The 16,883-nt window shown below is 31.4% G+C and overlaps 1 protein-coding gene and 1 non-coding gene across 4 annotated transcripts in view; both read right to left on the reverse strand.

The window, feature by feature from the left end:
* Positions 1 to 16,883, reverse strand: part of kkv (hyaluronan synthase-like protein kkv) — a 92,122-nt gene that overhangs the window by 44,356 nt on the left and 30,883 nt on the right. For all 3 annotated transcript variants that reach the window (XM_075290895.1, XM_075290894.1, XM_075290896.1), the window contains one exon: positions 8,758 to 9,058. In XM_075290895.1, coding sequence (XP_075147010.1) covers positions 8,758 to 8,867 — 110 coding nt within the window. In that variant the 5' untranslated portion in view covers positions 8,868 to 9,058. The remainder of the gene's footprint in view (positions 1 to 8,757; positions 9,059 to 16,883) is intronic.
* Positions 16,091 to 16,163, reverse strand: TRNAR-UCG (transfer RNA arginine (anticodon UCG)). The gene has a single exon. It is a non-coding gene; the product is annotated as a tRNA-Arg (tRNA).

Raw genomic sequence — 16,883 nt, forward strand, 5'->3', positions numbered from 1 at the left:
AAAATATTGAACTAATATGAAAGGTTATATATAAGATATTACTCAAAATTGGGGTTATACAATCCAAATTTTATGACACACAATTTATATAACATTAAGGATACATTTCTTTGAAATAGATAAATTGTAGTTAAACGAAAATTCATAATTTTTTCTTTAAAAATTTGTCTCTACATGACGCACTTATGTAAATTGTGTATAAATTTCTTTAAAATAAAGAAATTGTAGTGAAAAGTTTTATATTTTCTCTAAAAATGTTTTTCTTTACATTTAGGGCATTTGCGTCCTTCAGTTAAAATCGTAAGCCCTTGAGGTCTTAAAGTAAAGATAAACTCTTTCAACATAGAGAACTAATCTTCATCTAGGTTAGGTTAGGTTAGGTGGCAGCCCGATGTATCAGGCTCACTTAGACTATTCAGTCCATTGTGATACCACATTGGTGAACTTCTCTCTTATCACTGAGTGCTGCCCGATTCCATGTTAAGCTCAATGACAAGGGACCTCCTTTTTATAGCCGAGTCCGAACGGCGTTCCACATTGCAGTGAAACCACTTAGAGAAGCTTTGAAACCCTCAGAAACATAAGGTTATTAGGGGCAAATTTTTCAAAATCGGGCGATACATATATATTGGAGCTATATCTAAATCTGAACCTATTTAGATGAAATTTTGCACATATAGTAAGTGCTATAGAAGATTACATTTTGCCAACTTTGAGTAAGATCGGTTGATAAATAAGGGTTCTATGGCCAAATTTGGCCAAATCGGGCTATACATATATATGGGAGCTATATCTCAATCTGAACCGATTTCGACAATTTTTTGCACATGTAGTTAGTGCTATAGAAGATTACATTTAGCCAACTTTGAGTAAGATCGGTTGATAAATAAGGGTTTTATGGCCAAATTTAGAAAAACCGGGCGGTACATATATATATGGGAGCTATAGCTAAATCTGAACAGATTTCGATGATTTTTGCACATATAGTAAGTGCTATAGAAGATTACATTTAGCCAATTTTGAGAAAGATCGGTTGATAAATAAGGGTTTTATGACCTAATTTGGCAAAATCTGGCGATACATATATATGGGAGCTATGTCTAAATCTGAACCGATTTCGATGAAATTTTGCAGACTTAAAGGGTGATGCAGAAGACTATTTTGTGCTAAATTTGACGACGATCGGTTGGTAAAAAAGTGGAACGTGACCCCATTTGTCGAAATCGGGCGATACATATATATGGGAACTATATCTAAATTTGATCCGATTTCTTCCAAATTCAATAGCGTTCGTCCTTGTGCCTACGAAACTCCCTGTACCAAATTTCATCAAAATCGGTTAATAATTCCGACCGGAATCCTGTGAACAACAAATACATGGACGGACGGACGAACACCAAGCGCTAGATCGACTCAGGAGGTGATTCTGAGTCGATCGGTATATATTTTATGGGGTCTACAATCAATATTTCTGGTAGGCACATTTTTTGGCAGATCAAACTTATTATACCCTGACCACTATGTGGTTTAGGGTATAAAAAGCTTAAAAGATAGGCTAAGATTTTTGGGGGATTTTGCATCATTGCTTAAACTTAAGAAAACATTTTTTTTAAGTATCTGTTATAATTTTGATTTTTAAACAAACATTTATTTTTACATCAATAGCTTTATTAATATATTGGAAAAAGACAATGAGAATCCGATCAATTTTAATTTCAATTTTATAGAACCCAAATTGAAAGCTAGAAAGCTTCCTAAAAATGTCTGTACTTTAAAGAAGTCCTAAGGAATGGTCAAAATCTTTGGATCCAAGTAAATAAGTATAAACTAAATAAATAGTCTTAAAACTCCTAACAAATAATCCTTGTTATTTTGTAAATATTTTCTTTTCAGTGTATATCCATTATTTATTTCCCATTACGATTCGACCTACCCTTATATCTGATAATGATGAGGTTTGATTTTTTTCTCGCTTTATTCGTTTCTTACGCATTTGAATACGACTGTCTATGCTTTTAAGATGGGAAGATACATTTGCATAAATTATATTCAGGTGTAATACTCGTAGTAGGCCATCATACAATGGGTCATTCATTCATCGACATCATTTCATCTGTTTGATACCAACAACAGAAAATATCAATGCATTGTAAATTCTTTAATATTAGAAAAACAATTTTAAGTTGCATTCAAGTTGTGCGAGTACCGACAGTGCACTGAAAGATTTATTTGAGTTCGTCAGATATGCAATATTAGACAAACAACATTTTTCTTTGTCTTAAAAAAGTAGAACAAAATCAAGAAGTGATTAGAGCAAATTATTGCTAAGTTTGCCATAGATTCAAGATTGAGACAAACAGAATTCCTTTTTGTTATGAGCATTTTCAATACATTCGAATTTTTTTGAAAGTTTAACAATGATTTCCTTAATTGTATTTCAATTCCTTTTAAAATTTCGACTCTGCGAAAAGAAAACTGTAGAACACTGAAATCGTGAAAGGTCACATGGCTCTAATAATTCTGAAAAACTCTTCAAAGTTATTGAAAACTTCTTTAAATTTGTTGACATTTTGCATCTTGACTACATAGCAAAAAACGATCAAAAATAGGAGATCTTTTCAAAGATGCTTTTTAATAAATACATAGCATAACTTCGATTTGCAATCAAGACTGAATTTGGAAATTTAAGATGTCGTTAAAGCGTTTCAGGAAAAACGAATAAATTAAAGTTATTTTGTTTTCTATTCGACCTTTTTAATTATTTGTAGATTCTTCTGTTATTTTTGGGCTTTTAAGATCAGGTATTTTAATACGAATAAAAGATCAATTTATTCAATTTTTGTCATCCAACGTTTTGCTGGGGGATTCCAGCTTCTTCAGGGATGGTATTTTATTGAATATTTACTATTTCATCGGGTTATTCTCCACATTCAAAAAATATTATATTTTATATAGTACCATTTTATTTAAATAGTACCAACCTTCAAATGATTCGTGTCAAAATTTGACGTCTGTAAGTCCATTAGTTTGTGAGATAGAGCGTCTTTTGTGAGGCAACTTTTGTTATTGTGAAAAAAATGGAAAAAAAGGAATTTCGTGTTTTGAAAAATACTGTTTTCTGAAGGGAAAAAATACGGTGGAAGCAAAAACTTGGCTTGATAATGAGTTTCCGGACTCTGCCCCAGGGAAATCAACAATAATTGATTGGTATGCAAAATTCAAGCGTGGTGAAATGAGCACGGAGGACGGTGAACGCAGTGGACGCCCGAAAGAGGTGGTTACCGACGAAAACATCAAAAAAATCCACAAAATGATTTTGAATGACCGTAAAATGAAGTTGATCGAGATAGCAGAGGCCTTAAAGATATCAAAGGAACATGTTGGTCATATCATTAATCAATATTTGGATATGCGGAAGCTCTGTGCAAAATGGGTGCCGCGCGAGCTCACATTTGACCAAAAACAACAACGTGTTGATGATTCTGAGCGGTGTTTGCAGCTGTTGACTCGTAATACACCCGAGTTTTTCCGTCGATATGTGACAATGGATGAAACATGGCTCCATCACTACACTCCTGAGTCCAATCGACAGTCGGCTGAGTGGACAGCGACCGGTGAACCGTCTCCGAAGCGTGGAAAGACTCAAAAGTCCGCTGGCAAAGTAATGGCCTCTGTTTTTTGGGATGCGCATGGAATAATTTTTATCGATTATCTTGAGAAGGGAAAAACCATCAACAGTGACTATTATATGGCGTTATTGGAGCGTTTGAAGGTTGAAATCGCGGCAAAACGGCCCCATATGAAGAAGAAAAAATTGTTGTTCCACCAAGACAACGCACCGTGCCACAAGTAATTGCGAACGATGGCAAAAATTCATGAATTGGGCTTCGAATTGCTTTCCTACCACCGTATTCTCCAGATCTGGCCCCCAGTAACTTTTTCTTGTTCTCAGACCTCAAAAGGATGCTCGCAGGGAAAAAATTCGGCTGCAATGAAGAGGTGATCGCCGAAACTGAGGCCTATTTTGAGGAAAAACCGAAGGAGTACTACCAAAATGGTATGAAAAATTTAGAAGGTCGTTATAATCGTTGTATCGCTCTTGAAGGGAACTATGTTGAATAATAAAAACGAATTTTGACAAAAAGAAATGTGTTTTTCTTTGTTAGACCGGGGACTTATCAGCCAACCTGTTAAATAGATGTGTAAGAAATTATTTTATTGCTTTGGATTCGACAAACCGTAGGTTTTATCCAATTTGGTTAAAATTTGAAATCTAGAAATATTTTAGGACCATAAAGAGGTGTGCCGTAAACGATGAGTATCCGAGATTTCAAATCCAGGCGTTTTTTCATCATTTTCTAGCACACTTATATACTGTATATACTTATTTGTATTAATATTCAATGTCTTAAAAATTTACTATAATTATTTGTAGGGGGTTTTCCTGGACTTTTTCTATTCCCGGGAAAGCGGGATTTTTTTTTCGAATTCCTCGGGATCACTGTCAAAGGGAAACCTGCTTCGATGTGGCATTTGAATAAATTATAAATCGCCTAAAGCTATAGTTAATCTCTTATATTAGCCATAAATCATACTAAAATAAAAAATATTATTTTGGACAGTCTCTTCCGATATAGTGGGATTTTTTGTAACATTAAAAATTGTATGGAAAAGAAAGAAACTTATTGCGATTTCACCATCGTAAAACAGTGTAACTATATTTCACTATATGCACATGTTCGGTCAATATTTCCAAAAGGAACACCGAAAGAATTTTCTTCGTAAAAAGAACGAAAAATGTCGTTAAAAGTACAAAATTTGTCATTGTCATTTGTTTTCATTAAAAGTACGAAATATTTCGTACTTTATACGAAGAAAATTTCTTCCAAATTTTTCGTAGCTTGTAAGAAAAAAATTCATACTTTTAATGAAAAACCTTCGTACTTTTTGTAAAAGATCTTCGTACTTTTTATGAAACAATTTCGTTCTTTTTATGAAAATGTTACGTACACACAAAGAAAATTTCATTAAAATTGAGCCAACGAAAATTTTTCATTGATATAACGAAACATTTTTATTAAGACAATGAAAATATTCGCTAATAGTACGAAAATTTTCGTTGACTAACAGAATATTCATTATGGTAACGAAAAAAACATCTTAAGTTTTTGAATAATTTTTAGATTTATTTCTTCACTTTTATTCATAGCGCGCTATCACCCAAATTAGAAGTAGCATAGACATGTATAAAAAAATAGAATAAAGAAATACACTCAAGCACATTTTCAGAGGAAATTTTATGTTGCGAACGGAAATTTTACAACTTCAATTTTAAAGAAAATGTTTCGTACTTTTAATGAAGAAATTTTAACGCAGAATGTTTCGTTATATATTCATAAATTCGTAAAAACGTCTTCACAAAAATCATGAAATTTGAAGAAAGTTTCGTTAAAAGTACAAAACTTTTACGAAGAAAAATTAATGTAGAATATTTCGTAGACGTTTCGTATATTCGTAAAATGTTCTCGTAAAATTTTCTAAAATGAATGAAAATTTCGTTGCTTTAATGAAGAATTCACGAAGAATAGTTTATGAAGAATTCTTCGTAAAATTAACGAAGAGAATTCTTTCGATGAATACACCATCTAAAATTGAAATTGAAGTAACTATCATAACAAAAATTGCCATTTTATATTTCATAAACACATCCTTGCAATAATTATGAAAATATTTTGTAGTTATGCAATTGCAAAAGTGGTTGCATAAGGTAAAATGGCCCATTGTTTATAAAGATTTACTTAGTCTGCTAGACTACCGAAATGTCGGTTTACAGAAATGTGACGATAATAAATTCTTTTACACACTTGGAAGGTCGTTAGAAGCTGGGCTAGAACCCACGACTATGTATGGTATGTCGAACGAAGAAACTATTACTAATTGGTACCATTTCATTACATAGTTTTATCTAAACAAAAATACCAAAAACAATTAAATTATTTTGTATATTTCTCTCTACTTACACTGAAAAAAATATTTACATGATACATGAAAGATTACGCAACCTCAATTTTAGGATGGGCAATTTATACACTATTTAGGGCAAATATGAAATATTAATTAAAAGAAATTTTATAATCTTTGCTTCAAAAATATTTTTTATTAAATTCAGGACACACATTTTGAAAATTTGCATCCCTTCGTTCTGTATCCTAATTTTAATTTTATAGATCCTAGATTTAAAGCCAGATAAGTCGGAAAAAAATTTCCTTATTTTAAAGAACCCGCATCTTTTGCTCGGAATCAATACAAAAATCTTTAAACGAAGATCAAAATCTTTGGATCCAAGTAAACTTTTTTTTAGTGTAGGCTAAATTATATCCCATTCACATTAGACTCAAAATCTACTAAAATTGGATTTGCAATTTACAAAGAAAATGACAATTGAAAAATAGTTAAAGTAGATTTTGTAAGTGTAATGGTAACATACTAAAAATAATGTTTTTGTAGGATTTATCCCTCCATTATATATGTTATAAAACATTGTAAACAAAAATTCCTCGGGAAAGCGGGAGCGAAAAAATAGCGAAGTCTTACGATCCCATTTCCGGTAAAAACCATACTTATTAGACATGTCTATACACCCTCAAAAAAAATTGCTTCTGTAACATTTACCCTAAACACATTTTGCTTCAAGCATATATATTTTCAGGATTGGTCCAAACAAAATATTGTTTGTATTGTTCAAACATATTATGTTTCACCTTAAGGCATACACTGGTAATAAAAGATGTTAATGATATTTTTTTTGTGTGGATATATTTTTAAGGCGCCAATTGCACGGTTGAAAAAGACTGTTTTTCATATGTTTGGCTATAAACATTATATGTTTGGAACACAAATTTTTAAACACAATATTTTTGAGTGCAAGCATATAATGTTCATAAACTAGCATAACATGTTTGGGATATATATGTTAATATGTTAGAACATATTATGTTTGGGACATAAAATGTTTGTAAATATAATATGCTTGAATGCAAACATATATTAATTTAGAAATAGCCTATAAACATATATGTGTTTAGTAGCTTGGAGCGCTATTTAACAGGGAGCGATATTGAATTAAGTTGGTGGTTGTTGCTTGTTACTACAAAATTAACATTTTATTTTTCCTTGGGCAATTGATCAGCTACTTCTTTGATCCTTACAAACTGTGTGGCCCGCTGTTCGAATCCCCGTCCGGCAAAAGGTAAAATTAAAATAAAACAAAAATCATAAAATTGAATAATTTCTTCTACAATGTTTGTATTACAGAAAAAGGTGCTAAGAACTAAAAAATCTCGTGGAAGTGAGAAAGATGTCGGGGAATATACAATTGGGCAGAAACAAAATTTTGAACATTCAGGTCGAAAACCTATGTTGTTAGCACCTATATTACCTGTTTATTTTCATAATTCATTATGATTGTAAATATATAAATAACTAAATAAAATTTTGAGCACAATATTGTTTGGGAGAATTTTTTTTAAGCATATAATATTTTTGGGTGCAAAATGCTTCCAAACATATTATATGTTCACATAATAACATATTGTTTTTTGGAAGACAACATTATTGAATTTGGATGCAAAAATACAAAATGTTTGGAACTTAGACTACCCAAACATATATTGTTTAGACCAATATGCTTTCAAACATATTGTATATTGGAAGAGATCAAACATATAAATGTTTGGGCAATACCCAAAAATGTATATGCTTGAAGCAAAATATATTTGGGAGTATATGTTACAGAAGCGATTTTTTGTGAGCGTGTGGTTACTTCCATTATTTTCCTTGCAGCATACTTTCTAGGTCTCTCTTTCTAAACTCATATATTTTTATAGGCTATTTCCAAATTAATATATGTTTGCATCTAAGCATATTATATTTACAAACATTTTATGTCTCAAACATAATATGTTTTAACCTATTAACATATATGCCCCAAACATATTATGCTAGTTGATGAACATTATATGTTTGCACTTAAAAATATTGTATTAAAAAATTTGAGTTCCAAACATATAATTTTTACACCCAAACATATGAAAAACAGCCTTTTTCGTCCGTGTAGTAAGCATGAAAAATATTGATATTTTATACAATAAGAATTGCATTGATGAGACTGTTGTTGTACGAAGTACATTATTGTACTCTAGTACATCCCAGCAAAAAAATCGTCGCCAAAAAAAGTAATAAAAATGTACTTTTTGGATCCGGAAGTGGTGCAAAATGGACGCAGAAGCGATGAATTTAACATGGACTTGTCATAGGACGGAAGTCCTCCATTTCAACAGCCGTTGCACTGAATTTGCATCACTTCTTTAGGTGTGATCCGAATTCAGTGTTTTGGATGTAAATTAAAAAATTCTGTGATATTTTGCCAAATAAATAATTTTTATTATTTTTTTTTAATAAGTTTTAATAGATTCTAACGTTTGTCGGAAACGTTTGACCTCAACTATTTTCAAAAATTCTCAATTTTTACCGATTGGATTTAGCATTTTTTTTCGACAAAATTTATCATTACTCATCATTTATTATGATTATTATTTATTATTATAATGTACTTTGTACAACAAAAGTCTCGAATGCGCATCATAGATGATCAATGCATTTTGAAACAAACAGACTGAATAAAAACAAAACAAAAACAATAATAATTTAAAAATTTTAAAAAATAACTTAAATTTGTTTTTTTTTCGTTGTACTCACCTTCCGCCATAAATATCATGTGTCAATGGTGTACTCTCGTCATCTGTGAAATTATCATCACTATCGCCCGTGCCTGGCGGGGCCAAAGGGCGATGTTTGATGTTAGACATTTTTCTCTCCCACGGTTACACCAAAACCGCCAACAAAGCCTTGCTTAAACGAAAAATGCTAATTTGAATTTTCCGTTGATCTACGTTGTCGTCGTCTCTAACCCCGTTCGCCGTCAACACGGCTCTAATGTATCTTTGTGGTTGCTCCGTGCTCAAAATTTGAATATCAATCCAACTAAGTAAGATTTACACTGCAAATAGAGAAACAAAGAAAAAGAATTGCATACAAAATTAAGTCATACGATAAACAGTCTTTGTTTATGAATTTCTTTAAAAATAAATTTAAATATTTGCAATTTTTATTTAACGGCCAATCTAGTTTTAATTAGTTTCTAATTGCATGGCTACTTTGCAAGTTAATCTGTTAACTCTGCCACTCATTTTGTTACAAAATAAATTCCTATATGGTTTCAATTAATTTAAAGCTTTCAAATGGGGGTTTTTAATGGAATTCATTGGAGTTTTCTTTCCTGTTTGCTCTTTAACGCATAAAGAAATGATTTTAAGTAATTTCGTTGCCAACGCTAGTTTTTGTATGGCCTTATACAAATAATGCTGCTAAAAAAGGCAAACCAGTTACAAATACATTCGCTGCTTATTCACCTCTTACATTTTTTCCTTCGCAATCTTTTATCTCTTGCCAGCTAAGTTCCAAGGAATATTGATGGCTTTATTGTCATTACATGACATGGAAGGCAGAAGCATTTCAATGGAAAAAGGGCTTACAAGGATTAACACTTCTGGTGATTGAGTATTATTACTTTGACTATCTACATGACTTGCATGTGTTTGAACATGGATGGTGGTTCATGGAAATCTGTTCATGGAATTTCAACCTCAGATTGTGTTGAAAGAACTCGAATCTAGACATTAAATTGTAATGCAGTGAAAATAAGACTTAAGGAGGACACAGTATTCCTAGTTTATTTATTTGAAAGACTAACCAAATTACTCGACTTTTAAAGTCAATGAACGAATTCATATTTACGGTGCTTTTGTTTATTTTATTACAGCAAATTTAAGTTTGTTTTTACTAATTTGAAAAAATTAATTTAAATAATCTAAATCATATTAAGTAATTTTATTTGCATTTAAAAATATAGTATCTTATTAAATTTACAATTAAATTAAACTAATTCAAATTGAATTAATTTATATTAAATCTAATTAATTTGATTTAATTGAAAATTTAATACATTAGTATTCATAATTTAAATAATTTAAATAAAATACAATTTAGCTTAATAAAATAAATTTAATTTAATTAATTAATTCAAATTTAGTTTATTAATTTATTTATTTAAATTATACTAAAATTGTAGTAAATATAAGATGAGTATGGGAAAATAGAGGGAAGCTTTAGCAACTGAGGCCATCATATTTAAAATATATTAATTCCGATAAATAATGTAATTTCAATGTAACTAAAACATTTGAGCTGATAGCCTAGTAGCTAATGCTAAATTATTCTCTATTATTCTTATATGTACTATAAGTTTAATAAATAAATAAATTGTTTTTATTTAAAAACAAGTAAGGAAAGTCCAAAGTCGGGCGGGGCCGACTATATTATACCCTGCATCACTTTGTAGATCTAAATTTTCGATACCATATCACATCCGTCAAATGTGTTGGGTGCTATATATAAAGGTTTGTCCCAAATACATACATTTAAATATCACTCGATTTGGACAGAATTTGATAGACTTTTACAAAATCTATAGACTCAAAATTTAAGTTGGCTAATGCACTAGGGTGGAACACAATTTTAGTAAAAAGATATGGGAAACATTTAAATCTGAAGCAATTTTAAGGAAACTTCGCAAAAGTTTATTTATTATTTATCGCTCGATATATATGTATTAGAAGTTTAGGAAAATCATTTTTACAACTTTTCGACTAAGCTGGCGATTTAACAAGGAAAATGTTGGTATTTTGACCATTTTTGTCGAAATTAGAAAAACATATATATGGGAGCTATATCTAAATCTTAACCGATTTCAACCAAATTTGGCACGCATAGCTACAATGCTAATTCTACTCCCTGTGCAAAATTTCAACTAAATCGGAGTTAAAAATTGGCCTCTGTGGTCATATGAGTGTAAATCGGGCGAAAGCTATATGTGGGAGCTATATCTAAATCTGAGCCGTTGTCAACCAAATTTGGCACGCATAGATACAATGATAATTCTACTCCCTGTGCAAAACTTCAACTAAATCGGAGTTAAAAATTGGCCTCTGTGGTCATATGAGTGTAATTCGGGCGAAAGCTATATATGGGAGATATATCCAAATCTGAACCGATTTGGCTGATATTTTGCAAGTTTTTCGACTCATAAAATATTCAGATGTATGGAATTTGAGGAAGATCGGTTGATATACACGCCAATTATGACACAAAAATTCCCCAACAGACACACTCAAAAAAAAGTGAACTCACTATTTCACTAAAGCCAATTTAACTATATTTTAGTTCATGAACTTGTTATATTTGGTGAAAGTTTCATTTACTCTAATAATTTTTTGCGTACGTTAGTTAAATGAAATAAAAGATGGGAAAAAATTATACACAAGTTAAGGATAGAGATTTACTAAATTCATATTTGTCATAAAATAGTTCATTATTTCTTCAAATTTGTAAATTTTACTACAAAAGCGTCCATCATGAACTTCGTATGTCACTAAAGATATTCTTGCAATTTTGAACTCCAATTTTTTCCTACAAACTACAAAATTTTCTTTAAAAAGTGAAAAAAAATTATTTATGTATAATAAATTTTCTAGAATTTGTCGAAAAATTTTTACTTATTTTTGTGATATCGGCGCGATGCCAGCGCTTGTAATACTGTTTAGTTAAAAATTTCTAAAAATATTCAAAATTTTCTAAAATTAATCAAAAGTTTTCTTCCTGGTGGGTTCTCTGTTTTTTTCAGTGCAGAGGGACAGACAGACAGACGGACATCGCTAAATCGACTCAGAATTTAATTCTAAGCCGATCCGTATACTAAAAGGTTGGTCTATAATTACTCCTTCTTGGCGTTACATACAAATGCACAAACTTATTATACCCTGTACCACAGTAGTGGGGAAGGGTATAAAAAACCATTACCGTATTAAATTTACAATAAAATTTAACTAAATCAAGTAAAATTAAGTCATATTATTATTTGTTAATTTGGTTTAATTTAGTCTAATTTAATTGTAAATAAAAGCCATGTTGAATTTAATTTTATGTAAATAATTTTAGTATACTACAATTAACTTAATAAAAGTAATTTCATTAAAATTTAAATAATTTAATTTATATAACTTTAGAATATATTAATTCAATTAAATTAAAAATTCATCAAATTAGTTTTAGGTCCAATCAAATTAATTATTATTATTAGTTTATTTAAAATCATATTAACACATTAACATATTAACTTTGTCATTCCGTTTGTAACACATCGAAATATTGCTCTAAGACCCCATAAAGTATATATATTCTGGGTCGTGGTGAAATTCTGAGTCGATCTAAGCATGTCAGTCCGTCTGTTGAAATCACGCTAACTTACGAACGAAACAAGCTATCGACTTGAAACTTAGCACAAGTAGTTGTTATTAATGTAGGTCGGATGGTATTGCAAATGAGTCCACTTTTACGTATAGCCCCCATATAAACGGACCCTCAGATTTGGCTTGCGGAGCCTCTAAGAGAAGCATATTTCATCCGATCCGGCTGAAATTTGGTACATGGTGTTTGTATATGGTCTCTAACAACCACACAAAAATTGGTCCGATCCCCAGATTTGGCTTGCGGAGCCTCAAAGAGAAGACAATTTCATCCGATCCTGCCTAACATACTTTCTTTCCGTTCGTTCTTCCAAAATTATAACATTTAAAAATAATTATATTAGCAATAAGCAATAAAACCGAATGTTCTTACCTCCCCTAAGCGAATTTTGTATTTAGAAACTTAAAAATCTTCAACATCATTGTTGATTCATACATCTAAGATTTTCTTCGTCGAAGTTTGAAAGAAATATTCAGTTTTCCATCAAGCACAACATAGATGTATGGACAATGGACTGACAATTGACCACAGATATGAGTATGCTGGTACGATCTTGTATTGGCATTTAATTATTGCCCGCCGTCTAAAGATTGAAAATGTTGTTTACCTTGAAAGTGTGATTAGTTTGTTTCTTTACATGCTCTGCAATAGTTTAGATTTATTATTTTTGTTCTTTTTAACCTCCTTAGGGTGTGTCCGTAGTGTACATATATTCTTACAATTTTAGAGTATATCAACAATTTTATATACTTATATCAACATTTGAGATACATTTAAAACTAGATATCTATTTGAAAAATATGACTTAAAACAAGTATATACGTCTGAAATTCAGCCAGGCCGAATCTATGTACCCTCCACCATGGATTACGTACAAAGTTCTACGAAAGACTGTTTTCCGCAATAGAAATATGGATATGCTTGTTAGAAGACATATACTGACACCAAGAGGCATCAGAAGTCAAATTTGGACATCGGAATGGGGATCAACGGCATCGAATGAAATGCTTCCCCAAGAGTGAACCCACCAGGAAGAAAAAATTTTGGTTTATTTTAGTAAATTTAGTTTATTTTTAGAAAATGTTAAAGCTGACATCGCGCTGATATCACAAAACTAAGTAAATATTTTTCGACAATATATTCCGGGAGGCACCAGAATTCAAATCCGATCTGGCACATTAGCTGATGGCTTGTTTCGTTCGTTTGATTAACTTTACTAAAAATATCAAAAACCTTAGTTAATTTAAATACTATTTCCTCAGGAAGTAAAAACAATCCATAGATTACCAACCTATTCGGCCATTAAAAAATTAATTTGTGCAATGAATTTATTGTTTGATTTGTGAATATTTTTATTTCTCCTTAAGAATTCATAATTATTTTTTGTTCAACTTGATCAAGATTTTTAAATTATTTAATTTATTTATTTAATTATTTAATTAATTTTTAATTGACTATTAAATTTATTAAATGATTTTAATTTTACTAAGTTTTCTTCTAAAGTGGGTAATATATGTTTCTGATTTTCAACAATTAATAAATAAAATATATATAACAGGTTAGCTGATAAGTCCCCGGTCTGACAAATAGATGGCGTCGCTAGTATTAAATGCATATTATTTTTATATAGTACCAACCTTCAAATGATTCGTGTCAAAATTTGACGTATGTAAGTCAATTAGTTTGTGAGATATAGCGTCTTTTGTGAAGCAATTTTTGTTATTGTGATAAAATGCTGTTTTCTGAAGGGGAAAATACAGTGGAAGCAAAAACTTGGCTTGATAATGAGTTTCCGGACTCTGCCCCAGGGAAATCAACATTAATTGATTGGTATGCAAAATTCAAGCGTGGTAAAATGAGCACGGAGAATGGTGAACGCAATGGACGCCCGAAAGAGTTGGTTACCGACGAAAACATCAAAAAAATCCACAAAATGATTTTGAATGACCGTAAAATTAAGTTGATCGAGATAGCAGAGGCCTTAAAGATATCAAAGGAACGTGTTGGTCATATCATATGCGGAAGCTCTGTGCAAAATGGGTGCCGCGCGAGCTAACATTTGACCAAAAACAACAACGTGTTGATGATTCTGAGCGGTGTTTGCAGCTGTTAACTCGTAATACACCCAAGTTTTTCCGTCGATATGTGACAATGGATGAAACATGGCTCCATCACTACACTTCTGAGTCCAATCGACAGTCGGCTGAGTGGACAGCGACCGGTGAACCGTCTCCGAAGTGTGGAAAGACTCATAAAACCGCTGGCAAAGTAATGGCCTCTGTTTTTTGGGATGCGCATGGAATAATTTTTATCGATCGATTATCTTGAAAAGGGAAAAAACCATCAACAGTGACAATTATGTGGCGTTGTTGGAGCGTTTGAAGGTCGAAATCGCGGCAAAATGGCCCCATATGAAGAAGAGAAAAGTGTTGTTCCACCAAGACAACGCATCGTGTCACAAGTCGTTGAGAACGATGGAAAAAATCCATGAATTGGGCTTCGAATTGCTTCCCCACCCGCCGTATTCACCAGATCTGACCCCAGCGACTTTTTCTTGTTCTCAGACCTCAAAACGATGCTCGCAGGGAAAAAATTTGGCTGCAATGAAGAGGTGATCGCCGAAACTAGGCCTCAGTTTTGAGGCAAAACCGAAGGAGTACTACCAAAATGGTATCAAAAAATTTGAAGGTCGTTATAATCGTTGTATCGCTCTTGAAGGGAACTATGTTCAATAATAAAAACGAATTTTGAAAAAAAATGTATTTTTCTTCCGGGGACTTATCAGCCTGTTATATCATATACAGAAAAAAAAATTCTTATTCAACCACAAAATTAATTGTTCAATTGAAATTGCTGAAATCACGAAAATTATAGTATTAATCAGAGAATTAATTAGAAACCAAAATATGTTTGATTAAAAAAATAATAGATTTCTTCGATTTTTTCTTCTATTAGTTTTTACTTCATTGATTTTGATCGATTTGGATTTGAGTAACAATTTGCAATGAATAGTATGTCTGTATAAAAACAAACTATTTTTTTAACCATTGCACCACGGGAGCCACCGTGGTGCTTCGACCACGTGGTGCTTCGACCGAACACCAAAAAAGTTTTTCAGCGGTGGATTATCCCACCTCAGTAATGCTGGTTACATTTCTGAGAGTTTCAAAGCTTATCTAAGTGGTTTCACTGCAATGTGGAACGCCGTTCGGACTCGGCTATAAAAAGGAGGTCCCTTGTCATTGAGCTTAACATGGAATCGGGCAGCACTCAGTGATAAGAGAGAAGTTCACTAATGGACTGAATAGTCTAAGTGAGCCTGATACATCGGGCTGCCACCTAACCTAACCTAATTATTATATTTATTAGCACAATCATAAAAAAATGTAGATAATTTTCATAACTAAATTAATTTTTAATTGGTTTAAAAATAGAACAAGAATTTTGTTGTCACCCTATAATCCTTATAAGAGTACAAACGATTAAACAAACAAATTTATTGTATCAGTTAATTAATTTAATTTTGATTGATTCAGTTTCTAGCTTTAATCAGATTTTTAATTGAGAATATTTTTTCTGTAAAATACCTTTCAAATGTTACACACGTTAAATCAGAAATGTTGCTATAGGTTATTATTTCTCATTAGAAAAATATTTTAAATTCTATCGACCGTGACAGGACTCGAACCTGCAATCTTCGGATTCGAAGTCCGACGCCTTATCCATTAGGCCACACGGTCCTTGTATGTACAAGTAAACCGTTTCTTATTATATTCTCCACTGCATTACAAAAACATCCCTGCATCAATTATGTTTATACCAAGTCAAGATAACTACCCCTAGTAAAGATGCTGAACCGTTGATGATGCGCATGTACCAAATTATAGAATTTTTATTATACATCTCCAAAAAGCTTTATTGTCATGTTCAACTACATTAGACCATCAATTGCATTTAATAACTGAGGCAATAGTTAAATTTGAGCATGTCGTTAGCTATGTAGATGGATGAATATCTCAACGTTCTTAAATGTTAAACAAGTTCTTCAATATTACTTGTTTGAGCTAAGAATATCATCAAGGCCAGTAGTACATGGGAAAATTAAAAACGAAAGATACATTGAACATTGGATTAAGAATTGGCATTGGAATTATTGACATTAATTAGCTACTTTCAGTCATTCAATGTAGAATTGTATTTTATTATTTATAAGGCTGTGAGCATTATTCATTTGTTTTACTATTTTTAGATTTAAAGATGTAAATTGTCTGTTGAGGTACTGATTTATATGGATTTAAGACAGTAGTTTTTATGAACAATAAATTCATAATGATGAATATCAATATAAAAAATATTGAAACACATTTTTAATAAATATTAATGACATTATATTCCAAAATATACAATAAATTGTAAGAGAAAAAATTTTAGAACTTTTTTGTATCCTCCATTGATCTTTA

Source organism: Haematobia irritans, chromosome 1 (assembly GCF_050003625.1).
Source record: "Haematobia irritans isolate KBUSLIRL chromosome 1, ASM5000362v1, whole genome shotgun sequence".
In the NCBI taxonomy this organism is placed as follows: domain Eukaryota; kingdom Metazoa; phylum Arthropoda; class Insecta; order Diptera; family Muscidae; genus Haematobia; species Haematobia irritans.